At 47.9% G+C, this 27,955-nt stretch overlaps 1 protein-coding gene and 2 long non-coding RNA genes across 7 annotated transcripts in view; 2 read left to right on the top strand and 1 right to left on the bottom strand.

Moving 5' to 3' along the window:
• Positions 1 to 644: 644 nt before the first annotated feature.
• The window catches only part of EVA1C (eva-1 homolog C), a 68,549-nt gene continuing 41,238 nt past the window's right edge, over positions 645 to 27,955 (bottom strand). For 3 of the 5 annotated variants that reach the window (XM_045085155.1, XM_004757503.3, XM_045085154.1), the window contains 5 exons: positions 26,204 to 26,356; positions 15,291 to 15,434; positions 7,271 to 7,351; positions 5,823 to 5,912; positions 645 to 1,217 (listed from right to left, as the gene is read on the bottom strand). In XM_045085155.1, coding sequence (XP_044941090.1) covers positions 841 to 1,217; positions 5,823 to 5,912; positions 7,271 to 7,351; positions 15,291 to 15,434; positions 26,204 to 26,356 — 845 coding nt within the window. In that variant the 3' untranslated portion in view covers positions 645 to 840. The remainder of the gene's footprint in view (positions 1,218 to 5,822; positions 5,913 to 7,270; positions 7,352 to 15,290; positions 15,435 to 26,203; positions 26,357 to 27,955) is intronic. The other 2 variants (XM_013058842.2, XM_045085153.1) reach the window with 2 other exon arrangements.
• LOC106006277 lies at positions 17,355 to 20,954 on the top strand. Its single transcript, XR_001180252.2, has 3 exons — positions 17,355 to 17,436; positions 17,558 to 17,843; positions 20,116 to 20,954. It is a non-coding gene; the product is annotated as an uncharacterized LOC106006277 (long non-coding RNA).
• On the top strand, positions 20,995 to 27,518 carry LOC123393387. The gene is made up of 2 exons (XR_006608156.1): positions 20,995 to 22,759; positions 25,347 to 27,518. It is a non-coding gene; the product is annotated as an uncharacterized LOC123393387 (long non-coding RNA).

Raw genomic sequence — 27,955 nt, forward strand, 5'->3', positions numbered from 1 at the left:
TTCTAAATCAGGAGTTGGCAAACTTTTTCTCTAAAGGGCAAGAGAGTATTTTAGGCCTTGTGGACCACACATTATTTACAAAATCAGGCAAATGCCTGCTCCCCATTTTTGTGAGCCAAGAAAGGTTTTTATATTTTGAAGTGATGGATAAAAAACAAAGAATAATATGCGACACATGAAAATGAAATTCAAATTCAAAATTCCAGTGTCTATCAATAAAGCTTTATTGAAACACAGCTCCGTTCGTTCACGATGGATTAGCTGTGGATGGCAACGTGTGAGCTGCAGTGGCAGAGTCGAGCAGTCATGGCATGAACCACATTGCCTAAAATATTATCTTGCCCCTAAAGAAAAACTTTGCTGACCCCTGTTCTAAACAAATAATGTGAGTGGTTAAAATCCACCACCAGACTCAGGCCTGCTGTCCTGTATGTCAGTCCACTTTTTTTTTATGGGTGTAGGGGACCTCCTTTGTACTCATCTGTAAAATGGGGATGACAGCGCTATCTCATGACGCTGTTGTGGGGATTAAATGACTTAATACAAGAAAAAGCAGCTAGAGCAGCCTGTGGCATTTTAAGCACTCAGTAGATGTGCTCTGTATGTTAATGTATAAAGATGAATGTAAATAAATACAGAAAACAGAGACTTCCCTCCTATTTTATTTTGAAATGTGCTGTAAACTGTTTGATATGTCCCTTTAATGGCTTCTGGCTTCACCAGTATTGGATGACACGACAAATACTCCTTCATAGAAGGTACAAGTGAAACAGAACTGGAGGGGCATTTTGGATCCTTCCCTCTTCAGAAAGTGTGGTCACATGAAGACGCGTCTCTTTCTCAGTAGAACTGGCCCATGTTTCTTGGGAGTGAAGTGTCCAAACCACTGTTCATCCATATTTCCTGGATGATTTGTTCCCTGCGCTCAATCCTTTCTGCCAGCTCTGCAGCCTCTATGGAACTGTAGACAGGATATGAAGTCCTACAGAACCCAGACCGTTCTCCTGGAAAATCGGAGTCAGAGGAGTCCTCCTCCCCGTCCTCATCCTCACTGTCTTCCTCAGCCTTGTCACTTTCTGGCACCAGATGCTCCCTCGCCAGCTGCAGCTCCCTGAAGTCCTTGGTGCAGGACACTTTGACGACCAAGGCGCACAATGTGAGTGCCAGACCAATGCAGATGCTGGACACGAACAGCAGCGCGGCTCTCTCTGGGTGGGCTGTGGGGGAAAGGACAAGTCAGGACCCAGGAAGAGCTGTCAGTCTTCACCAATCCAAAGTCCCACAGAAGCAGATGTCTGCCCAAACTGGCAGCTAAAGCAGAATGCCATTGCCAGGCGGGATCTTGGAGACCATCCTCACCTAACTGATCCTGTGCTCTCCTTGGTTAAGGAAAAAAAAGTTTTTGAGCATATATAGTTAATATAGGTATGCACATGAGAGGACACATAGCAGGGGGACTCAGAAGCTGAGTGCAAACTCTGATCTGCTACTCATTAGCTGTGTGATTTTTGGCAAGTTACATAACCCCTCTGTGCTCCAGTTTCCCCATCTGTAAAATGGGGCTGATAACACCTTCCTGCTATATAGTTAATTCCAGTAACGCTCTTGGAACTTTCGCTGACACATAGTAAATGCTCAATAAAGCTGTTTACTATTGGGAGTAAATTATGAAAAATTAACATATATAAAATATATATATATACATACGAATGTAAGTACTAATAACAGTAGATGTTAACAAAACTTAATTTCTTTAGATTAAAAACTAAATATGAATAAAAGTTCTGGTACATTTTCCAATATCCAAATGATTGTAGGAAAATAATAATATAAATACAAACAATGCTAATTTGTACTACATATTCTTGTCTAAATCTTTAATTGGTTTAATCCTTACATTAACCCTACGTAGAAAGGACTATCACTCTCCCCGTTTTTTAGTTATGTACCCTTGAGGGGTTAAGCATTCCCTCTTTGGAAAACAATAATCCAGCAAACTCCCTCAAAATATAAAACAGGAGCTGGCAGACTTTCTCTGGAAAGGACCAGGTACAGAGTACCTTAGGCTCTGTGGGTCGTACAGTGTGTGTGGCAACTATTCTACTCTGCCTTTTAGCACAAAAGCCTGCAAGAGTCTCTCCGCCATGGCCTAAAGCCTTTAAGGCCCTCTGACCCTCAGATCTCTGGTCTAGAGCCAGCACAAGCTCCAGCTCCAGCTTACCGGGTCCAAATAAGACACTGAGAGGCCGGGGCCAGGGTTCCACCACCTGGGGGCCTGCTGCTGTTGGGTGAGAGCACAAAGGAGACCGGACTCTGGTCCGACAGCACTTACGGATGCAATAATAACTTTCTGAGAGAACCAAAGATTAGAGACCGTGGGAACACAGCAGAATCCACACCTATGTGACAAGGCGGTGCTGATTTCCAGTCATGTTCCCTGACAGGGGATCGTGTAACTCTGACTTTGGAACGTGTTAGTATCCTTCTATTTCAGTGTGGGTTCGTCTGGTCGCCTAGGATTCCTTCCATAGAGAACAATGATGCCTCCACATCTCAGGAGAAGCTCTGCTTCCTGACGTGTGACCCCAGCTACCCCAGTTACCCCAGATACCCTAGCCCCGGACAGACCACAGCAAGCTCTTCCAGAGGGCTGAAGACAGAAGTAGAGGCAAGCAATGTAAATATTTGGGCACCAAAAGCATGCCTGCCAGCAGATGTGGGGCATACACAAGCAGATATTGTTGAAATGCTAGTTAGGTGAAGCGAGAGTCAGCTTCTGAGCAAGGTTGTCTAGATGAGGCTCCTTGGGCACAGTCTACTGGGGCCCAATGGCTAAGCCAGCTAATAAACTGCTTTCTTAAAACCTCCACACACACACACACACACACACACACACACACACACACACCCACCCTTTCTGTTTCTCTAATTTCAGAATTTTTCTATGGGCTTCTTCAAACCCATGATCTAGATTCTAGAATGATCAAGGTGTATACCGTTAGGAGAAGAGTAAAGTCCAAACATGCCTAAAACTATGTCCCAACCTCACTGTTGGGGAAGGGTTCATAGATCGGTTAAATGGCCAAAAAAGAAACCATTCATCAGGGACCCCTGGACATTCTCACGTCCGTTCCACCAATACCGTGCTCCAACTCCCAGGACAAGACCCTGGGTTTTGGTTTCCAGCTGACTTGTGCCCTGTGTGTATAGGACTGTGCCAATGTGTCAAAGCCACTTGCAGCTTGATTTGGGGGAAGGTCCTTTTGGAGTCACCCAATCTACAGAGTATATGGTGGAATTTTCTAGAAGCTGCCCCCCTCACTCACAGCTCCAGCTGCTCCTACTGGTGACTTCTCCTTCAAACAGGCCTCCTCCCTGTGCCTTTTGGGGATGGATGTGCATAAACAACCCTCAATAAAACTAAATAAAGGCCACAACATCCTTACATTTCTTTAAAATTGAGGGCCTAGAAATAGCAAATATGAGGTAGTAATAAGGAGCCGGACAGCTTGTGACACCACATGAAGATTCATCATCTGCTCATTTGTCAGTTACTAACTGAGCGTGTGTCCTGCGCCAGCCTCTCCTGGGCCCTGGGGCATGACAACAAGAGGAAAAACACCTGCTCCTATGATGCTTAAGGTTCAGCAGAGAGACGGGTGCTAATGAATAAATCCCTTGATTTCCGGGAGTAATGAGTGTACAAAATGGTAGACAAGGATTTAAGGGAGTAATTCAGATAACATCCGTCCTTCACCATCCTGAAGGGCATCCTTCCTGCGCAGAGAAACCAGAGCAGAGGTCTTGTATCTGTTGAATCTGATCATGACTCAGCTGATATCCATGCTGTGGCCTCAGGCAAATGGCTCAGTTCCTCTGAACCTTCGCTTCCCTGTGTGCAAGATGGGGGATCAGAGTCCTCTCGTTCAGGGTCTTTGCTATGGACTAAATTGTGTCCCCCCCACCCCCAGACTCATGTGTTGGAGGCTTACCCTAAAATATGTGGTGATAGGACTTAGAAGGAAGTAATTAAGGTTGAATGAGGTCATTAAGGGTGGGGCCCTAATCCAACAGGATCCATGTCTTTATAGGAAGGGATGCCAGAGAACATTCTTTTTCTCTCCCTCTCCTTTCCTCCCTCCCCTCCTTCCTCCTTCTCTCTTCCTCTCTCTCTCCCTTCCTCCATCAATCTCTCTCTCTTTCTCGTTCTTTCTCCCTCTCATTTGAGAAGGCAACTGTCTCCAAGCCGAGAAGAGAACTCTCACTAGAAACAGACGCTGCTAGTACTTTGACCTTGGACTTCCAGCCTCCAGAACTGTGAGAAAATGAATTTCGGCTGTTGAAGCTACCAGATGCCAGCCTAGTGTCTTGTCATGATGGCCGGAGCTGACCAACCCAGTTGTCGAGAGGAAGTGATGAGGCCCATCATGGCCATGGATCAGCGAGCAAAGTCATCATTGCCTCCAGTTAATCATTATTTCCCTGAAGGATTTTCATGATGCCTGTCCTCCAGGGGGCTCTCCAGGGACTTTGAAAATATGGGGATATTTTCGACAATAGAAATGCTTACATCTCTTAACTCTGACAACTGTGGCACAAGAGCTCTCGGGCCTCCACTGCTGGGGGACCAGGATATGCATGGGAGCTGGGCAGAGCCCTGTTAGAAAGAGCAGTGGTCTTGGGAGATGCAGAGCCTGGCAGAGAGAGAGCAGGTATGGGGGAACCAGAAGAACAGAATATTAACAATAATTATGTTTAAGCTTTGAGACTACGGGCGAGTTCTATTTCTTGGTTCTTTCTTCTGTTTTCCACTTCAAGCACATTCTTCTTCTATATGTAAGGGAGGGAAAGACTTCATACATATTATTAGGAAGAGCCAGACGTGGAAGTGGGAGGGTGGTTTGGAGACAGAAGATTCTTAGAGGAAACTAACAAGCATACAACAAACATTCAGGAGGACGATGGATGCAGCAAGACGATGGAACACGAGGGACCCGTGCAGGATCCCAAGACTGTTCTCTGTATCTCGTGTGTTGGGTTGTTTCCTTCCAGCTTTATTTTCGTCTGAGGAAGGCTTACTTGAAAGAGCCCAGCCCTGGCAGGCCTTGAAGAGTAACGCCGTAATGCCGTATATTAATACGAATTTAACCAAAGGCCTCAGAGATCTGGGGCTTCCTGAACAGTCAGGGGGCACTGCTGATACTTGCAGAGTCTATATTTCAAAATACGGTCAACATAAGGTGAGCAGACGGGGGTGATGAGAGACGACAGGCACCATCCCCTCCCTGATGAGAGTTTCTGCTCTGGCAGGTAGGGAGGGCTGAGTCCCACTGATCCTCGAGGGGAAGATTATCAGGGAGAACTTGGCAATGTGAGAAGTAACACGGGGTGACTCAGGAAGGGACTCTGCCTTCACAGGGCTTGACCTGTTTTCTTTGCTAGGTGATCCTTTAACTCCATTTTTTTCCAGCCAAGAGTGGGATTCACTAATCCTCTGCCCTTCCCAGATTTTAGAGCTGGGGAATGTGCATTCCTCGGGTCCCTGCTTTTCAAAAATGGTAAATACTCATGGAGCCCAACTCCTGAACAGCGTGACTTTATCTGTTCACCTCCTCCCCACATGGTCCTCTTGTGGGTAGTCTGGATGGCCCTGCACCTGAGGCCAAGCCTCTGTGTATCCAAATCATAGCAAGACTGCAGGTGCTGAGCCAAACTTAAAGTCATTTTTCTTCAAGCTGAGTGCTGTAATTAAATGTTGCATCTGTTAGTGAGACTTCCGTAAAGCCGTTAGCATTCTAGGAAGCTTCGATTCATTGACCTACCTCTAATGTAAGCAAATGCTGCCAGAGAGTTGCTAACAATAATGCCGTCTTTCCTCAGAACCCTCGGTTTGCTTGGGTCAAAGTTTATACCTGTTTCATAAAAAATTCAAAACCGATTAATCATAGCTGTTCACAGTATGCCTTCTGCTCCCAACCCAGGACTGCTATAATAAATAAAAAGTCATAGAAATCAAATAAGTGGGCCTCTGACTGAATTATAGAAGACCAAGCCAGGAGGAGCATTTACTAAATAGTCTGAAAATATTAAGTGATAAGAGGCATTTAGAAATTCTAAAATGTGCTGGTTCAAACTTCAGGAGCCACTCATCCACTCCAGTCCAGAAGGGGACAATGGATTTTCCCATTCGTCCTGCCTCTGGGAGGCTTAATAATGGCTTATCTAATCACAGAGCTGCTGTCTGCACTGTTGACCATAGATAAGAAGGGAGGGAGGTTATGGAGGGAGATTGTGTGGGGCTACTTTTTTTTGGAAATGTCAGCAAAATGGAGGGCAGGTCTGGTTTCAGATGCCTGGTTACATTGTTGTGATAGAGCTTAGGGAGCTCGTGATGTGCAGCCTCAGAGCTTTGGGGACCCTACGGGATGTCAGACAGGTCAGAGGAAGGGTGGCACTGAGCTCTCGGGTCTCCGCTGCCGGGGGACCAGGACACAATGGGGTCCGGGGGAGCCCTGTTAGAAAGAGCAGTGGGGTTGGAAGATGCAGAGCCTGGCAGAGAGAGAGAGCAGGTATGGGGGAACTAGAAGAACAGAACATTAACAATACTTATGTTTAAGCTTTGAGTCTAGGGGCAAGTTCTTTTTCTTGCTACTTTCCTGTTTTCCACGTCAGGCATACTTTACTTTTATACTTAGAAGCAAAAGACCTCACAAATGTAATAAAAGTAATGCAAAACAAACTTTGAACACACAAAGTATAATATCTTAGATGTTCTACAGAAACTTTGCAGTTTCCATCAGAAGCCCCAAGAATCTGATTCCATTTTTGACTTGATAAGAAAATGAAAGTGTTCATCCCCCTCCTGCTCACAACAGCCCAGTGAAAACCCAAGGGCAGAGGGGGCATGTGTTGGAAACCCTCAGGTCCAGCTTGGTTCCTGGTTCGAGTCATCTTTCCAACAAGCTCATCATAGAATCCAGGAACCCCAAATTTGTTTCTGAGCCGATCTCTTTTTTTCAAGTGATATTTCACTTGCGAAATAAGAGGGGAATGGAAGGAAGATTTAATCCACTTATAATTTGTAAAACAAAACAAGATATTGGCCACCATTTGCAATCCACTGAGACAAGTTGCCATTGTCAGAGCTGGGAACTCCAGCTCACCTCCTGACATACCCTTTCATTCCAACCAGTGTGCAACCGACTATGGTCACATGGGGCTGTTTACCTTTACTTAAAGAGAAATGCTGGTAGTAAGCCATAAAAATTACCATGTTCATCATCTTTCTGCTTCAAAGAAGGTTTTACGTTAGCGACGGCTGGATCAATCGCTGAGAGTATGTTCTTGGGAACTAAAAACCAGAAAATAAATATTTTAAAAACTTCGTACACTTAATATAACTTTTTAACTGCCATGTGGATAAGTTACCAAAAAAAAAAAATCCATTTTCAAATCAATACATAAATTACTCACTCTACTTGTCAGAGACACTCACACACCTATACCAATGGTACCAATGTGACCATCAAATGTCCCAGAAAGGTAAATTTTGGAGAACAAGTAAACAAGCTATGGTGTATATACCCAAGAGAATAGTTAGCCATAACAAAAACCAAAGTCCTAACATCTGCTACAACCTGGGTGGGCCTCAAAAACCTGATGACCAGCCGAAAGAGCCAGACACAATAGACGACACATGGTATGATCCCATTAATAGGAAATATCCAGAACAGGTGAATGCACAGAGATAGAAAGTAAGTTCTATTACCTTACCTTACCAAGGATCAGGGGTGGAGATGGGAACTGACTGCAAACGGGTGTCAGGGAACTTTGGGGATAATGGATGTGTTTTAAAATTGGAGCACGGTGATTGTCGTGCGGCTAGCTCTGTAAATTTACTAGAACTCCTTGAATCGTTTTTGCTTAAAATGGGTGAATCTTAGGGGCGCCTGGGTGGCTCAGATGCTTAAGCATCTGCCTTTGGCTCAGGTCTTGATCCCAGTCCTGGGATCAAGTCCCATGTCGGGCTCCCTGCTGAGTGGGAAGCTTGATATTCAAAAAAAGGGGGGGGGGTGATTCTTAGAGCATGGAAATCACAGCTCAATAACACTGATAATTTGGGGGACACCTGGGTGGCACAGTTGGTGGAGTCCTGACTCTTGGTATGGGCTCAGGTTATGATCTCAGGGTCACGAGATCGAGCCCCCATCGGGGTCGGAGCTTGGGATTCATTCCCCCTCTGGTCTTCCCCCTCACTCATGATCTCTTTCTCTCTCTCTCTCTCTCTCAAAAAAAAAAAAAAAAAAAAAAAATTAAAAACTACACTGTAGCTCTGAACATGAACTTCCCTTCCATGTAGTGAAGCAGAATGTCTGCAATGGACTCAGAATCCACCACAGACCTCTTTGCCTGGTTCCAACTCTGCTTTTCACCTACCGCTCTGAGTCCTTGCCTCCTTAATGAGCCTGAAGGGAATTCTAAGACTGCACGCAAGAACGAAAGAATGCGGCTCTAAGTATTTTAAGGGAAGGAGGAGCACGAGAGGAGAACAGTATAACAGACTGTGTTGGAAGGTGGTCAGAGAGTCTGCAGAACTGACCCTCAGAATAAACCATCCCATCTCAAGACGCCCCAGGGAGAGCGGACAGGATGGTAGCGCACAGAGGGCCAAGCGAGGCCCGGAGAAGGGAGAGGAAACCAAATATTTTTGCTGCAGAATATTGCTTATTTTTGTTTGTTCTTTGGCTCAGCTGGTATCTGGGAGAAGTGGCAACAGGAAACAGAAGGGAGCCAACATAAACTGTGCAAGTTCAACTGCACTGATTTTTTTTTTATTTTTAAAGAGCTGGTAAGACATCTTCCACAGCAAGAACACCTCATTTTCTTTCTCAAAGTGTTCAACTAAATTCTTTTAGGGATGTCCCAGGACCGACAACCAGAGAGCATTCCTCAATTGTGCTTTTTCTGTGCGCAGGACACCCTGGCGCCTTGGTGCCCATTGGCAGTGAGAGTCACATCCAGGGCTGTAAGGTGATGATGACAGGAGGCAGTGGAGGCTGTCCAAGCACCCTGAGGAGGGCCCCTCGGCTGATGGCGGGCACACCGCTGATTCTGGGAGCGGAGGAGTGCCCCAGATTGCTGAACCGTGTTGCAACAAAATGCTTTCTGATGAAACAGCCTCTTGGTCATGCTGCACCCTGAGAATTTTGCCCCTGATTCCTTGGCAGGAGTAAGTCCTCCCTAGCAGGAGTGGCATGTCTTGGACATCTGTCTCTTGGCTTGTTGTCAAGACACAGCCTTAGACAGGGGGGCTCACTGCAAATGCTAGAGGTTTTACAGTTCGGGAAGGAATAAGAGCTCAGACAGGAAGGACAGTCTAGACGAGCTTTGCGGAACAACCAGGCCCTTATAAGACATTAAACTGCCGTGTGTGATACAGGCTCACATCAGGAAACTTGCCCATTTCCTACATGAAAATGGCCCTGCTAGTGGGAGACTCTTTAGGAACTTGAAAATAACAGGTGTCGATGCACCTGTCGGATTCTTGCGTGTCCTTGTTTCAAGAATGAAGATGGCGTGGGGTGTGACTTACGTACGGCTGCCCTTCAAACCCGCCTCTCTCCATTTTAGATACATCGTAAAAACACCAGCACTCCATTCTTCATGGAGCTCTTAATACATCGGACCCTGGGCTCACGTTTAAACAGTGTGTCTTGTGCAGGGTCCCCGGTGCCCCGTGAAGCTGTGTATCATTCCCATTCCTGCAGATGGGACAACTGAGCCTCCGAGATGACCATCCCCTCGGAAGGGGTAGCCTCTCAATGCCTGGTCTTGTGCACAGGTGCCCTTGATCTTTCCCTGATGCTGTGCTGTCCAGGGACACTCAGCCTCTGGAAGCCGGATAAAGGATTATAAAGATGGCAAAATGATTTCCACCTGGACAATCTCTGTGAGTCTATTTAGGGAAAACCACAGAACACAATTCGCTAATTTTGGGCAGGGTACCCACTTCGACTTCTTTTCCTCCCCCCCTGAATAAATCTTCTGTGTCAAGGTTGGGTCAGGGCAGACTTTAAGAAAGAAGTCTCCAGAAGTCGAACTTAGGGCTCAAAAAGATTCTGCGTGTCAGAGACAAACACGGTATCTCTACTTAACTTGCCCTCCTGCTCAGTAGGAGCCCAGACTGCATCAGCGCCGGTAAGTCCAGGCACACCCCTATCTTGCTGTCCCCAAACCCTGCATCACCTACTCCTCCCACCCCTAATTCTAACATTTTCTATCCCTCCTGTCCCCCAATTGTGGTACCTCCCTTCCCTCCTGCCCCCAATCCTAATAACCCCCCTTCCCCACTGCCCCCTAATCCTGGCACCTACTCCCTTTGCCCCTAATCTTGGAGCCACCATCCCGCCTGTCCCCACATCCTGGCACCCGCCTGCCTGCCCCAGCTTCTGGGAGGAGCTGTGAGGGCCCTAGGCGGAGGTCCACACGTCTCTCTTGCCTCTCAGGCATTATCGGTGTGGGAATGCTGGCTGTGCCTCTGTCCCGGTGACCCTTGAGTGCTAGTGGCTACGGACACGGAGACGAGTCCTCCCTGCACATGTGAGGGGGACAGTGGCTGAGTTTTCCAGGTCTGGCTTCTCCTATGAGGAGGAAAATCTGAAATCCAGCATGATCAAGAAGTGAGGCTAAGGGTTAAACTCGGAGGGAACACAGAGAGGGACCTCATTTAGCAATGCACTAATAAATACCGAAGGAAAGCATCCCAGCCCCATCAAAGGGCTCTGGGCCGAGTGGTCTGACATTAGCCAGATGTGCTGCCTACAGTTCCAAGAGCAGAAGGCCCGCAGCCTAAAACATACCCCAGGGCTCCACAGAGAGGTGAAATTCTCTGCCCAGCCTAAACCCCACAGGGAAGAGAGCCAGGATTAAACGAAGCTCTATAAAATAGGGAGGAGTGTTCTTTTTAAAATGCAAATTGATTATGTCCCCTGAGACAGCTTGCCAGGGGCTCCCCGCCCTTGGGTAAAAGCCTAGCCTAAACTCCCATCCCCTGGAAAGACCTACGTTCACTGGAGAGAGTAGGTCTCTCCAGTCCTACTGCGGTGCTCACCTCGTCCCTTTGCCTGTGCTGTTCCTTCTGCCTGCCTTCCCTCCCCCCACCTTCAGTTTCCTGACTCCTACACAACTGGTCTCACTTGCCTCGAATGCCACCTCCCCCAGGAAGCCCTCCTGGTCCCTCAAGTCTCCGAGCAGAGATCATACTGCTCACTCTCATTTCCCTACCCCCTGGCAAAGGGTGCAGTCAGGGTTCCTAAGGGTGAGGCATCTCTGCCCCACTGCCTGGGTCATGTTGGAGATGGGTGGCCTGTGTTTCTATAGAAATGAGGGTCCAGGGCTTGATGTTCAGTACTTGTCCCTAATGCCCCTCTTCCCTCCCCTCCATGGAGTGGGGTGTCCTGACCCCTGTGTGGGCACAGCAAGGTCTCTGGGTGGAAGAGCAAATCCAGGTCAGACGCTGCAGTAGGAAGCAGAGTATTAGAACAGACGTCTCTGGGGTGATCTTTCCTGAGCCTCTTATGTAAGAGCATCTTGACTTGGGGGTTTGGCCGGGCCCCTCCCTAGGAAGCCATCTCTATAATCACATCACATGGTCTCTGCCCAGGGCTGATCAAGGGAGGAGGGCTACCGGACCCCAGCCGGGCCGATTAAGTATCTTTTTGTTAGAAATTTGGAAGTAAGATTTCAGACTGCAGGTCTCCATAATCGTTGGAAACAGGACATAAAAATCACTGAGGCTGTGGGAGTGGCCATGTGCCATCCAGCAGGCTCACGGGGAGGCTGGGTGCGGGAGGAGAAAGATCGAGAGTAAGAGAGAGAATAAGGGAGCAGAAGTGCCAGGAGAAGCAGAGAAGAGGGATGCCAGAGGTTTACCATGACCTTGGAGCTTCAGGCTGAAGCCTTGCTTCTGTGCCCTGGCTCCCATGGCTTGACCCTACCCCCCTCCACCTCCTTTTGGCTTAAATTAGCTCACACTGGCTCTTACACTCATATCCAAAGAGTGCTAACTAAGACTGACTTGCTTAGAAACGAATTATTGACAACCTCGGACTTCATATCAACTTCCACATCGGTTGGGAGACATTTTTTAAAAATGTAAAACCCTGCATTCCCATTTGGTGACCTATAAAATATTCAGACATTACAAATCATTTTTTAATGATTCAGGTTGCAGAGTAAAGAGCCATCTGGCAGGGGGTGGAGGAGAGTATATATATATTTTTAAAGATTTTATCTATTTATTTGACAGAGATCACAAGTAGGCAGAGAGGCAGGCAGAGAGAAAGAGGAGGAAGCAGGCTCTCCATGGAGCAGAGAGCCCGATGCGGGGCTTGATCCTAGGACCGTGGGATCATGGCCTGAGCCAAAAGCAGAGGCTTTAACCCACTGAGCCACCCAGGCGCCCCTAAGGGGGAGAGTATATTTTTAAAATGCCAACCACTTAGAAGGTGATTAGAAAGCATCTACGGGGGTTGGGGGTGGGGGCGGATAGGCACGAACTTGCCTCACAGTCCCAGGCACCCGCCCCCTCTTTGGAATAAGTCCTGGGGGCCACACTGTTGGACAAAGGGGCGTTGTCCTAGGGGGATGGGAGAACACTGTCATGCCCCATTTCCTCCACAGCCCCACACCCAAAACCAAGTTGCAAGCCCTCTTCCTGACCTCAGCCTTCAGTCCTCAACTGACACTTGCCGGTGCTTCCGTCTGCCATCCTCAACCTCACCCGGACCCTCCACTGACCCTCCCACTCTCCCTTCTTCCCGAAGCCCCTCCTAGCTGCAGCTCGGATTCCTCTATCCACCACTGTGATCACTCAGCTGGGGGCACCCCGATGCTCCCCCTTCCTTGTCATTGACCAGTGAGCCTCGAGGACCCCTCAAGCAGCTGGCCGCACTGGGAAGAACCACACCAGCAGGCGGACCAGTGTCCCGGAGAACTCTGGCAGTAGCCTCCGCCCCCCGCAGCCCTTCCTTTATACCTTCTCTTGTCTTCTCAAACCCCCTTCCCTTCCCCGTCCTCGGGGCTGAGGACCTCATCTCGTGCCAGAGAAGACAGGCCCCGAGACTGAACATCCTTCACCCCCGTCCCACTGCCCCCAGTCTTTCCCCCAGGCAGGTGTCCTCAGCGTCTCCTGCATCTTCCCGCTTTCCAAACCTTTCTTAAATCCATCTTTTTTTTTTTTTTAAAGATTTTATTTATTTATCAAATCCATCCGGTTTTTACTCGCTCTTGTTCCAGCTGGCGCCCACCCCCAGCCCACTCCAGCCTGCTCCCCACCCCACGCCCCACAGACTGGTCTCTTAAAAGTCCAGTCATCACGGCGGTCTGACTCCCCCACCGCGAGCCCTCCACTGGCACCTTCCCCCAGGACCCCACAGGACCGGGTCCTGGCTGCTCCTGGGCGATTTCACGCCACCTTGACCTCACCAGCTCCGCGCCCCCCCCCCCCCACTTGGGACTTGTCATGGGCTGCCCGGATTTACCTCCTCATTTTTTAAGTGGCCCTCTCTAGCCCTCAACTGATAATGCCAAGGACAAGAACCATACTCCCTTTTTTTTTTTTTTTTTAACTACCCAATTCTTGGCACCAGGTGCCACGGACGCTGAGCACATGCCCTCAGTGCACTGAATGAATGGACGTGGGAGAAGCAGCTTGAACCGGAGCAGGACCTCGAGGCCCCAAGAGCCCACTTTCTCTCCACTAAGAAAAGCCTCCACCCTGGGAGCTGTGAGCTCCTCCTTGAAGGCACAGCAGGAAATTCACCTCGTTTGCAGGCTACCCTCCTTCAACACTCAGCTGGAGAGGCCAGACGCTCCTAGACCTGCAGGGTGCTCTGTGTGGCTTCTTGGAGGAACCCCAGAGCTGCTCCGGCATGGGAGCAGGAATACAGGCTGAGAGGGAAAGTCACATCACATTCCCTGCGGTCCACATGTGGCTGCTGTTAGTGAGGAAATGCATTCATGCCGCCACCTTATTGTACCAATTACGGCTTTGACACCGCAGAGGACATGTTTGTCTCAGCATATAAAAGGCTGGGGAATGCACTGAAATATTATTAGATCACAAAAAGGATGATTAGATCACAGCATGGATGAACCTTGCAAACACGCTAGGTAAAGAGGCGCCAATCACGAAAAAACAAAACGAAACAATAAAGAAAACCCTTACATCCTGCATGATGCCATTTATATGAGAGGTACAAGAGGCAAATCCATCAAGACAGAAAGTAGATCGGTGGTGGCCTGGGGTGGGGCAGCGGGGGTGCGTTGGGGGGTGACAGTTAAGGGGGCAGAGTTTCTTTGGGGGATAATGAGAATGTTCATAAGTTAATTGTGGCGATGGTTGCATGATTCTGTGAACAAAATTAAATCCCGAGAATAAACTAAAATTCTAAAACCACTGATTCGTGTGCCTTAGGAGGAGAACCAGATGACCTGTGAATTATATCTCATTCAAGCTGTTACACAAAGAACAAGGTGGGGAGATCTGGCGGGAGAAGGGGTTTCCAGGAGCACACACATCAGGTTTTGCAGATACGGTTCTCTTCGCCCTCCCTTGGCTCCCATGATCATTTCAAAACGAACGTGTCAGGCTGACAAACCAGAAACCTGCCCTACCCTCCGAGAATCAGTACTGCCCTTTCACTTTCAGGCAGCTCTGTAAAATTGGACTCTAATGGACCAGGCGTTGCATTTTCTTGTTTGAAGATGCTGGGAAAACCAAGTCTGCTGTCATGTAACACTTTTAATTGTTTTCGGGTGAGCATTTGATCTGTTGACTCACCGCGGTGGGTATGCAGATAATATGGCTGTTGGCGGCATAGAGAGTTAGTCATTTAGAGCCTGAAACCAAGACTGCAAGGGTAAGCGAGAGCCAAACAATACTTCTGCGAGCTTGCGTCATATACCCATAAATTTCAGAGCCTCCTAAGCACCCAGATTAAAATCACTCTTCTCCCATGTGCTTGCACTTTCTGTCCTCTTCCCATTTGTGGCCGATCTGATCGCTGAAAGTGCTTTCAAAACGAACTGTGACCAAAGAACTTGTATTGCTTATTTAATGTGAACATCCTAGACAGGAATAAAGGATGAAAAAAAAGTACTCTGGAATATCTGGGGTGACAACACTGTTTCAGGAGTATGGTTTGTTGCATGAAAACACCTTTTCCCATGATCACCACCTCCCAAAGACGTGGGTCTTAGAGCAGGTTAGGGGGGGTGTATATTCTTACCACAGGCATAGGTGACAGTGAGGTATTTTTTCACTCTTGGCGGACAGGGGCTCCCGAAATGGTGATCGTTGACCATGATTTTGCATCTCTGCTTCCCATAGCACCTCCTGGATAATACTTGCAAAGCCCAGTAAGACAGGCAGTCTGAAAGGCAGGGAACACCAACAAGAATTTCAGGTTGCATCCGTATCTGGCTAACCACGGGGCTTCTGCTATTTTCTGTTAAGGAAATACACTGAGCTGGATTTCAAGTTCATGGACATAGTTTCTCGGAAAATTTTCTGTCTCATTAATGTCCCCGGGATGCTTTGCCATATAAGTCATATGGGCTAAGTCCTCTATAGGCAGAGCGGGCTTCTGGACAGGTGCTAGCAGGGCCGTGAGCTTGCTGTGACACTCTGGTCTTACTGTCTTGAAATTCTTACATATTTTGGAGCAAGGGGTCCTACATTTTCATTTTGTACCAATCCCTGCAAATAATGTAACTGGCCTTGTAAATATGTAAAACGCTGAATGAAGACTATTTCTTTTATGCCCCTTACCATGCCTTGAAATACTTCATTTGCTTTTTTTTTTTTTTTTTTTTAGAATGAGTGGGCAGGGAAATGGTAAGAAGGAGAGGAAGAGAGAGAGTCTCTCTTTTTCTTTTTTAAGATTTTTTTTTTTAATTTATTAGAGAGAGAGCATGAGACAGAGCATGAGTAAGGGGAGGAGCCAAGGGAGAGGGAGAAACAGGTTTCCCGCTGAGCCAGGAGCCTGACGCCGGGCTTGATCCTAGGGCCCTGGGATCATGACCTGAGTTCAGAAGCAGACGCTTAACTGACTGAGCCACCCAGGTGCCCTGAGGAAGAGAGAGAATCTTAAGCAGGATCCCCACTCAGAGCAGAGCTAGATATGGGGCTTGATTTCAAGACCCTGAGATCGTGACCTGAAATCAAGAGTCAGACCCTTAACCAACTGAGCCCCCCCGGCACCCCTATTTGTCTACTTTGAGAAGGCATCTCCCCTGCGTGAACACAAGCTCCGAGAGGACAGCGACTCTTTCTGTCTGGTTTGTAATCAATGCCCACATCCTGGCCCAGTGTAGAAACCCAGTAAATAACTGAAGAATGGATGAATGAAATGAACTAAATAAACACGAGGATAGGTGCTTCAGCACCTGGCACAACGCCAACACAATTATTCAATATGAATTTCACACGTACAGAGGTGAGGTGCAGAGGCGCTAAGTGCTGTATAAGAAACAAGTCAGAAGAAGTCTACCTTGCTTTCACAGAGTGTGCTGGAGCTGCAGACAAAACCCACACGTGGGACCTGATGTCCAGCCATGTGAAACAGGGCGTGAGTGTCGCCAGTGCAAGGCGAGGACAGGGGTGCTAGGGTCCGTGTCGGGAGAGAGGAGTGTGGACCTTCACGGTGATGACGGGCTCGCTGGGGTTAGAGAGACTTGGTCACGGGAGAAGGTGTGTAACTGGGTAGAAACGAGCAAGACAGAAAGGCATAAACACCAAAGTAGCGTCACTTAAGGGGAGTCCAGGGGGCTGACCATGAGCTGGAATAGTGGTATGTGGACGGGGAAGCCACAGAGAACGAGCAGGGAAAAGGAACCTGGAGAGAGACTGAGTTTGCCTGTGAACGCTTAGCCAAAGGCAGACTTTATTCTGCTAGTGACACGCAGCCTAGAGAAATGGCCTCGTGCTGTTGTCCTTTAGGGACAGTGTATGGGAAGCCCCGGGAGCAGAAGGGAACCAAACTCAGCTTGGAAGCAATTTTAATAATACATATGGGGTGGGGTGCCAGGGGGCTCAGTTGGTTGAGTTTCTGACTCTTGGTTTTTGGCTCTGGTCGTGATCTCAGAGTCCTAAGACTGAGCCCAGTGTGGGGCTCATTGCTCAGCGGGGAGTCAGCGGGGAGTCTCCTTCTCCCTCTGCCCCTCCCCCACCAAATAAATAAATAGATAAATAAAATCTTTAAAAAATAATACACAAGGGGAGGAATTTAGAACTTGGAGAGCAGAGAACAGAGGAGAGAATTTTAGAGTCCTTACAAAGTTCCGTTCACTTACAACAACAGCTAACATGACAGGCTGTTCTCAACACTTGCCTGTCAACTGATGGGGTGTCCCCAAAGCTTTGCTGGGACACAGGTTGTTCATCATATATGTGATATGTTACAATAAGTTATATATAATAGTTTGCTTATATGATATATAAATCAGGGAAATACAGATTAAGACCATGATGAAAATAATATTTTGCACTTTATAGATCAGCAAAACTTAAGACTGACTATCCCAAGTGTTGAAGATTAAGAAGACTGACTATCCCAAGTGTTGAAGAAGACACAGATCAATGGAAACTCTTGAGCACAGCTGGGAGAGTGTAAACTGTGGAGCATACACCGGCATCTTTTAAGTTGACACATTTCACATCTTGGGACTCAGCCGTTTCATTTCCAAAAGTCTATAGGGTCCCCTAGCCTTTCCCTAAACCCTTCAGAATTCACAGTCAAGAGATCCGAGAATGGGATGTACGATTTCTGCATTGGGAAGAGGTAACGGTCTGAATTATGAAATTTTTCTTAGAAGTCTGATGTAACTATTGTTTATTCTATTACAAAGGAAATATGTGTTTGTAGTTCAAATCTCAAAAATCACAGATAAGCCAAAACTAGAAAAATAAAAATGCCTATAAATCCGGAAACAAAACAAAACAAAACAAAACTATCAATCTTTAAGGAACCTCCTTCCACCACTTTTCTGTGTGGGAAGGTCCTTCCCCCTCAGTGGTGTCATATACTTATCACTTTGTAGGCTATTTTTTCCCATTTAGTATATCTGCAAAATTTTAACATGAACATAATTTTAAAGAATTGCATAGTTTTTCATTGTACGAATGTGCCAGCTCTATTTACAATACCCAATGCAATCATTGTTCAAATAATTTCCGGTTTTGAACATTAGAAGCAGTTCGGTGTGGGGCACCTGGGTGACTCGGTCAGTTAGGCATCTGACTCTTGATTTTGGCTTGTATCCTGATCTCAGGGTCCTGAAGTGGAGCCCACGCTCAGTGGGGAGTCCATTGGAGGATCTCTCTCTCCTTCTGCCTCTCCCCCGCCCAAACTCGTGCTCTCTTTCTCTCAAATAAATAAATAGAAACAGTTCTTTGTGGAGCATCCTTAGAGCTAAATATTTGCACATGAGCACGATAGTTTCCACAGGAATTCCTGGAAGTACATTGCTTTGTCAAAGACTGCTTAAAATATTAAGGCTTTTGATACACACTGCCCAACTGTTACCCAGAAAATTTCTGATTCATACTCCCGGCAGAATTGTATGACTGCCCTAGAAAACTTATATTTTCTTAGGATGTGTGCCTGACCATATTCTTTCAGGCTAACAGAGGAAGGAAAAAGAAACCCTTTTCATCTATAAGCCCACAACCCTCTTTGACCCAGGAGGTCTTTCGGCGAGCGTGATTTAGAGAGGTGTGCTTCTGCACTCTTAGAGTTCGCTGGAAGCAAAAGAGTTTATCTTGGTCAGAGTGAAACCCACAGTGTGTTTTCAGGAAGAGGCCCAAGGTAATTCAGGTCTGACTTAGGTCTGACCATATCCTTGTTGACACTGAGCTCTGGGTTGTTTCCAGGACTTTCTTTGCAAGTGATTATCTCCCTCTCAGGCTGATTTTATTTGCACCCTCTCTTCCTGGCAAATCATCCTCCGCCCCCAACCCATCTGATAACATGATATTCCACCCTTTAATTATTTTTTTAAGCTATTGTTCAACACTGAAACTGAAGTTAATCTTTACAACGTCTGTTTATTTGGATAATTAGGCTGCTCTTGGCAGCACGGGTCCCCTGGCACCTTAATCTTTGGCTGGAAAGTCGAGGTCCACCCACACTTGGCCTTGGGATGGCCTTAGCCCAGACCTTGAGGCCCACTGGGTGGTTTCTCAGGAAACAGCAGGATCCCTGGAGCCCACCCAGAAAACGTAACTGCAGCAGGAAATGACACGTCACAATGGACGCCCAGGCAGGAGACCTCCCCGAAGTTCATGCCCAGGTCTGTGGGAAGGCTCACCCTGCCCTGTGTTAAGATGTAGTTTCACTGGTGTCCATGTGGGACCAACAGCGATCAGTCACTTTCACACATTCCTTTCCCTTACACTTGACAAGACATAGATTCTGATAGAACTGACCTGCTGGAAGCTCTTTCAGGCATGTCTTTGAAGGGTCAGCACCCTCAAGACAAGACTGCAGATATAGCTTTGTTTGAATTCATGTGGCCAAAAGATACCACTTTTTTGAAGATGGCTTCACAGCTAGCTTAGTCATTGGTCTTTCATGTCTTCCCCTTTATTTCATAGTTCAGGGTTATTGCAAAGTATTAGTTTCCTACAGCTGCTGTAACAAGTACCACCCCTTGGGAGCTTAAACAGCAGAAGTGTATTTCCATTCCGTTCTGGAAGCCAGAAGCCTGAGATGACAGTAGGGTTGTACCTTCTGAGGCCTTTCTCCTTGGCTTGCAGATGGCAAGACCATGTGTCCTCACATGGTCTTCCTCTGTGTATGTCTGTGTCCTAACCTCCTCTTCTTATAAGGACACAAGTTATATTGGATTAGCACCCATCAGACCTTAATCTGACTTAAACACCTCTTTAAAGACCCTCTCCTTAAATGCAGTTGCATTTTGGGGTGCTGGGGTTTAGGACTTTAGCCTATAAAATTTAGGGACACAGAACTCAGCCCCTAACAGCCTTCAAGATGATCCCTAGTCATCACCAGTTTCTGGAACTCATAGCCCTTGTGTACCCTCCTCCCACAGTGAACCAGTCCATGTGACCCCATCTCCGCCAACAACAATACCGACTCAGTCTGCCATATAAGAGACCCACCTTGGAAGCTCAGCCTTCAGGTGACTGTCACCCCAGCCAGTGTCCCATCTGAGACCTCACCAGAACACGTGCGACCCTAAGTCATAAACACCACCCAAACCACCCCAGAATTCCTGCTTCATAGAAACTGTGAGGGAATAAATATTTGTTTATATTTTAAGCTATTAAATTTCAGGGTATATTGCCACAGCAACAGAAAACAAGTGCATATTTTCACACTTAAAAGTGAGTTTCTGGCATACAAAGAGTTCCTCAAAATGTGGGTGAACTTCGAGCATACGTTGAGAGGACCTTGAGGAAAGTGTTAATGAGAGTCGAAGGCCTTGAGGAGAAGCCCAGCGTTGGTTAGCTTTGCACCCAGAGGCCAAGTGCATCTCAGAGTAGAACTTTCCAACTTCAAAGTAAATGAGCGCAAGTATGCTGGATATTTCCCTCAGGCTCCCCGATGCCCCCCAGCTATTGGATTTGGAGTTGGGCAGTGCCGTCCTTCATGCCACTGTGCCATGTAAATAGAATTTTCTGAAGGAAAAGGCTGGGAAGCACAGTCCAAGGTCATCGTGTAGCATGTAGCCAATGTCTCACCATGGCCTTGCCTGCCTGGTGCATTCCAGACGGGACCAGCTTAGGGCACTGTGCACAGAATGGAGGCTCTGCTCGCCCTCCTTCAGGTGGGGTCTCAGAGCCTTTGCTGCAGACAGGAATGAGGCCCCTTATATCTTTTGGGATGTCTGGCATGAGCTCGGGTCCCACTAGGGTAGGTACCGTCAGTCAGGCCAAGGGCAGCCCTGAAGCAGCTCATGGGATCGTGATGATGTCACACATGACAGTCGGGTGTGAGGTTAAGTGCAGATGCCCTGACCCCCACCAGGGATGTCCTCCTCCCCACTGCCATGAAGCCCCTTCCTCTTGATCCCATCCGACGGGGTACAAAGCACACAGAATCAAAAAAGCAACAAACCAGCCTATAACAAAACCAAACTGTAAGTCCAGGAAAAAATATATTGTGGGGTGGGAGACGGGCAGCAGGAAAAAGCATGTCAAGGATTAACATCTTTCCTCTGTCATGTTAAAATTTATGAAAAAAAATAATAATAAGGGTCCCACCAGTGGGGGAAAAAAAAGGACAAAGGCTAGAGAGATAGTGGGAGCGAGTGTAAATACAAGAGCCACAAAAACATGGGAAATGTTCAAAGCCATTCATAGACAAAGAAAGGCAAATAAGAAGACTGTTTTACATCTATTAAATTGGAACCACAAAGAAAAATCATACATGCCTCTACCAGAGTTGCAAGGAAACCCAGGAGTGTACGTCGCTGTTAACACACATGAATTGGAACAAGAAGTTTTTGGAAAGAAGTCTGGGGATACACTTAAAGAATTGTAAACATGCCCACACCCTCTTTCAGTATAAAACTTCTGGGAATTTATCCCAAGGAAACAACCCGGAGGAAAGAAAATGCTACGAGCACAAGTTCATCATACACCACTTAGCATATTTGAAGATCAGAAGCTGTAAAATACGCCAGCCACTGAGGTATGGTTAATTACGTGCTATGCTACATCCCTTCAACAAGATATGAAGAAATGACTGGCATTGTTGGCATTTGGTTGGACATGTGGGAGACCACCCAGAGTATAAAGTTACATTTCAAATGTATGAATCAAATGGATGTATGAATCAAATGTATCAAGTGAATCAAATGTATCTTAGAATACATTTGAATTAGAATTGCCATTATGTAAAAACAGTCCTACGCTCAGACATCAGGACTTGGAGGAGACCCTGAGAAGGCAAAAGCTCCTCATTTGATGGGTAACATTTATGGCTGCACTGTCTTCTTCTGTCCCTTAAATGTCCTTAGGGCTCTGGTGCAGGACACTAACAGGGATCCCACTAGTCACCTTTAGGAAAGAACTGGAAATGACCTCTCCGTATTTGGGAACAAAAGCCCAGCTCAGCAGTGCTTCCTGACCTCGCTGGGGCCCAGCTGGCTCTCACCACGCGTGTTGCCAGGGAGGCGTGGAGGCTGGAGAATTCTCGGTTCCACCAGACGGCGGCTTATCCCCGAGGAAAGGTACACCCATCACCTTCCAGAGGCCACGGTGAGGCCTGACCACCCGGCCCTAGATGGTCATCCCACCAAGCGCATGTCAGGTCCCAGGGTTGAGAATGAATTTTTCTCTTCTTCAAAGCGAATGTGGCCAAGCCATAGTAACTTAGTAACTGGCAGCCCAGGGACCGGATGTGGCCCGGAGGCATGTTTTGTTTGGCTCACACAGTGTTTTAAAAGTTGGAACATTTCACATTAAAAGAAAAAAAAAAAAAAAAAGAGTCCGGATTTCCAGCATCTCATGTGGGGTTGGAAGCCATGACGACACCAGGTCGGCACCTGTGGGAGCCCTGTGTGGACACTTCCCTTAGGAGGGGCTCTGATTCATTCACGCACGTCAGGGTTCACGTGGACACCCACTCTGGGCCAGGCACAGCTCGGGATGCTGGGAATTCTGCGGGGAGCAGACAGACACCGTCTCTACGAGCGCTTGCCCTCCCCTGGGGAAAGAGACCCGAGGCAGGTAAGTGATGGTTTCCGTGATATGAAGACACTCCAACAGGGGTGCCGCTTGGCACTGCAGAGACAAGGTCCCATGCTGGCAGGGAGCCCCGGGAACCCCGTCTGAGAAGGATGCCTGACTTGATTCCTGCATGGTGGGGTGAGAACATTCCAGGCCAAGGGAAGAGCTTGTGCAAAGACCCCAGGCTATGAGTGAGTGTGCAGTGCCCCATCCAAGGGAGGACACACCCGCAGGTGGGAGAATGGGTGGATTCTAATTACGGCGCGCAGGTGCTGTGATCTGACTTATTTTAATAATCTCTCTCCGGCTGCTAAGTGAGGAAGGGACTGAGGGAGGGAATCGGGGAGAAGGGAGGCTGAGCAGCCAGGCTGGTCTGGGTGGTCCGGGTTAGAGATGCCCAGAGCTGCCGGTGAGAGGTACTCAGTGCGGGCAAGTCAGCAGGAGGCGGCTGGGCAAAAGGCAGGTAATGGTAAAGTGTTCACAGGAGAGGGATGAAAGGGAGCTCGGGGGGCAGAACACGCTCAGCACAGGTTGAAACCTTATGGAGAGTCTCCCTGGGGCCGAGGAGGGAATGAGTTTTCAGCACTCGGCGAGATGGGGGGGATACGTCCGCACGGGCAGCCAGTGGTCTGTAGGCACACGTGCAAGGGTCTGGCCTTGATGTTGACCTGGAAGGCGGGCACAGTCCAGGCCTCCGCGTGAGGCTGGGGGTGAGCGGAGGATGAGAAGCCCTCCCAAGGGCCTCTCCTCTTCTCTGCAAGCCTCTCCCCTGCAGAGCACAGGGGCAGGACGCCCTCCGGCATTTGGCAGCCGTTCCTGAATGCAGAGAACAGCCTGTCCCTCAGCCTTACGCGTAGTCCACGGGCGAGGGACGGGAGCCCTTGACCTTGAGGGATGCGAGGGGATGGGGGCGGGACGAGCAGGTGGTTTCTGCCGGGAGACTTTGCCGGGGCTCAGACGTTTCAAACTGAACCCCTGAGCAAGGGGCATGGTCTTCCATTCAGAAACCTTTCCCGCGTCCACAAGGGTTATTCGTGGCACGGGCACAGCTGGCTGACCGAAGGATTCCTCGAAGTCTCTATGGAAACCTGCGCTTTAGCCATGATGTCTGCTAACATTTTCTTTGGCTGGTTACGTTTCCCTCTCAGCCCCACTCCCAGCTTCCCAGGAACCTAAGGCAGCGCGACCCACGGTACATAAATCAGCCTGCGTACCTGTCCGTCTGCTTCGATGACCGACTTCTGTTCAAAACAACGGCTGAAACTGTTGGGGCTTAGGGCCGCCTCCCCAAACACAGGTGGCTCAGTTAGATTTCACAAGCTTGAGAAATGGGCCGCCCCACCCCAGTATCAAGAAGGAGAGCCCCTTTTTTGCAGAAATAGGTCAGATCACCAAGGGCCCCTTACCCAGCCGAGGAGACCAGATCATAAGAAGTGTCCTTGCAGGATGTTTGGAAGAACAGGGATCACACTAGCCCTTTAGAAGGATGCCTCTGGCCACCTGGGGGTGAGGGGAAGGCCAGCCGGGGAGCAGGGAGACTGCAGTGACCAGGCAGTGGTCTCTGAGCTGATGCAGTAGTGGGACCAAGGCAGGAGTGGGTGAAGATGTTCTGAAAACACGCAAGGGTTACATGCGAGGGAGACTGGAGTGTCAGGAACTCCCAGGTCATTCACCAGGGTGTTGGGCGTGGGGTGGTGCCAGGACATACAATGGGAAGCCACGCCCACAAGGACCTCACTGCCCCATTTGGCAGCCAAGCCCGTTAAATAGGAATCCTCTGCCCAGAGCTAATCAAGTGCAGCTAGATGCCCACTTCGGCCTCTCTTTGCCCTTAGAGGACCCTCTGCCATCAGCCGCCGAGGGGCCTTTCTTCCCAGAACACTGGGCTGGGGGCCTTGGCGGGGGCGGGGGCACATGTTCCTCTTGAACTGGTTTTTGTTCTCTCTCTAGTCTTGCGTGAGAGTTTGCCTGGACAGTCAGTCACTTTATGTTCTCCACCGCCCGCCTCCCAGATCTGAGATATTGGTTTTATACGAATTTCTTTTTAAAATTAATGTTTAATTTCACATGTGAATATAGCAGTTTAATACATTTTGGAGCTCATTTTATTTTCATTTATTATTATTATTTTTTTAATTTAAATTCAATTGGCCAACGTATAGGACATCATTAGTTTTGGGGGTAGTGTTTAATGATTTATTAGTTGCATGTAACACCCAGTGCTCATCACATCATGTGCTCTCCTTGGAGCTCACTTTAGATTTTGATGAATCAAGTGCAGCTCTCTGTGCTATGTCCCCTTGGGGCCTGTTCTCCTGGGTAATATGGAGGGTAGAGATCAGGTTGCTTCTCTGCTGGAGACTGGGATATACGATGGTTAATTTTATGTCTCAGTTCAGCGATGCTATGATGAATCACCAGTCTAGATGTGGTCGTGAAGATATTTTAAAGATAGGACTAACATTTCATATGCAAAGTAGACTCTGAGTAAAGCAGATTATTCTTCCTGATGGGGGTGGGCCTCAACCAATTAGTTGAAGGCCTGAAGGGCAAAGACAGGTTTTCTGAAAAATGAATTTCCCTCCAGGCTGCAGTACAGAAAATCTGCCTGCTTCCAGCCTACCATCTCACAGAATTCAGACTCAAGACTGAACACCAAGTCTTACCTGGGTTCCCAGACTGCCAACCCACTGTACAGGTTTTGGATCTGCCAAGCACCACCACTATGTAAGCCAATTCCTTAGCATCAATCTCTCCAAATGTATGCATGTCTGTCCTGTTGGTTCTGTTTCTCTGGGAAGCCCTGACTAATCATAACATCGGGTGACTTCGATGGGGGCAGCTTCCAGCCCCACATCCCGGCCATCACCTCTTGGCTCTAGACTGCAGACCCCTAAGAAGAATGACTCCCTGAGCTTGCTACAACCCTACACAACCAGTTATGGTCCAGGCTCTTCTCCCTACCCAAATGCCATCCCCAGGTATCCGCAGGCCTCCTCTTTTAAGTCTCTGCTCAGCATACCAGTGACCCTGCAATGCCGGGCCTCTCTGAAGCACACCCCAGCCTCCCCTATGTCCCCTCCACAGTGTGCTTTACCCCTTAGCACTTGAGTGCACCTGAAATACAACAAGTGAACTCCTTTCATTTGCTCATTCTCTCACGACCACTTTGTGCACAGCTGGAAATTCCATGAGGTTCCATGAAGACCCTGTGTTGGTCACTGACAACTCTTCCACCCATAGAACAGGACCCTGCATACAGTCGGTACTCAATAACTACTTGATGTGAAATGACTAAACGATGGACAAATTTGGGAATGTGGGGCAGAAGGAGGTGGCACCCCTGGGGTTCCTCCCTGCCCTTGGCTTTCCCTCTAATCCAGGTACTGGCCAGAGTCCCAATCCCCTTGGCACCGAATGAGATAGCCCCATGAAGCCACATACCAAAGGGGGGGAGCCACTCTGCTTCGGAGGCGCAGGTGTCCCTCTCCTGGGTCCTCCTGCCGTAGCTCGCAGAGTAGATGTTGAGAAACTTGGAAGGGTGACAGTGCAGTTTCAGCTCTTGGTCTTCACATATGGTTTTGTTTTTTAATTCATCTGAAGCAGAAAAAAAAATTAACGGCACCATCAGCTTCTCTCAGGAGGAATGGGGGAGTTCTGCCCAACCCCTGGCCACTCATCCACCCCCTGGAGCTGCTTCCTGGGAAGGCCAGTGGGAACAGCCCCACCGGGGGTGGGGTCTGACCCTGGAATAAGAGCCCTCTGCAGGAAGAGGTGGGAATGACAGGAAGAGGAAGGCAGAGGAGACAGGAGCCAAGTATAGGGGAAGACAGGGCTCACTGGCCGCGTTGGGCTCGGTTTGGGGATGGGCCTGGCCATAAAGGATGTCTCTCTCTCTCTCCACTTGAGGTCACACATTCCTTAATGGAAGGGAGCCTTTCCTCAAATGTTGACTTAGACCCACATGAGTAAAGATCAGGAATTACCTGATTGCAGATTAAACTTCAGGAGAGAGCCCAATTAAACCTCACCACCAGATTTCCTAATATCCTAGCACCCCCATTTCCATATATAAAAAGAGAGAGGTTGTAAAAGTAAATGATTTCCTTGGCTTGGAGAGGGAAAGAACAGGGCATGTGTCTTATGAAGAGTTCCTTCTTCCAGCCCCCAGTCTGGTGATCCAGGAGCAAACGAGGCTTGGCTGCTGTGGTCTGTGCTACCATATGACAACCCACACCAGGTTTGTTCCCAAAGAATTTAGGGAAAGGTCTGTGCATCTGTGTCATTCACCGACCACAGAAACATTTCTCTTTGCAATGTCACACAGCATTCACATGGTACATGCACTGCTGATGAAAATATAGTTGATTGTTTTTTTTTTAAAAGACCATACAGGAAAAGCATTCCATTAATAACCTTGTTTCATGATGATTTGGTTTTTAAAAGCAATCATTGTTAACACTCCAGACACCAAGGATCAGGTATTGTATGACTCTATTTTGTTGAGATCTCCAGAAAGGCAAAGCCATAGAGACAGAATGTAGGTGAGTGGTTCTATTGGGGCTGAGGTTTGGGATCACAGGGAAACAACAACAATGAACACAGGACATTTTTGAGATGATGAAAATGTTCTACAGCTGGACCGTGGTGATGGTGGCATGACTTAGCCCATTTGCTGAAAATCACTGAATGGCACACTTATCATCAGTGAAATTTATGCTATGTAAATCGTACCTCAATAAAGATATTTCAAAAATTACAAAAGCTACTATTTACTGAGCTCCTCCTATGGATTAAGCCCTGTTCTAAGATCTTTAAATGTATCAGTGAATCTAATCTTCAGAACAACTCTCTTGGAAACCCCCTCTTCATATCCTTGGTGTGTTGTGTTTTGGATTTTTAGACGCTGCAGCAGTGATTCGTATGTTCTGGATGCTAACTTTCCTCTATTAGGTATTACGAGTATCTTTTCCTAGTCTGCCACTTACCTTAAACTTTGCAAAATCAAAACAAAGCAGAACACAAAGGAGACCATGGTCATTTGTTTGCACGTGTGGGTCTCCTCTCCTCACCTCCCCAACATTTTGTAAGGGAAAAGAAAAGATCCTGTATTATTACTCCTAGATTCTTCTACTTTGAAATGGCAACTGCAGAGCAAATGGGAACATTTTGGAGCCAAACAAGCCAACAGGAGCT

Source organism: Mustela putorius, unplaced genomic scaffold (genome assembly GCF_011764305.1).
Source record: "Mustela putorius furo isolate JIRA1106 unplaced genomic scaffold, ASM1176430v1.1 tig00000832_pilon_pilon_pilon, whole genome shotgun sequence".
NCBI classification, from domain to species: domain Eukaryota; kingdom Metazoa; phylum Chordata; class Mammalia; order Carnivora; family Mustelidae; genus Mustela; species Mustela putorius.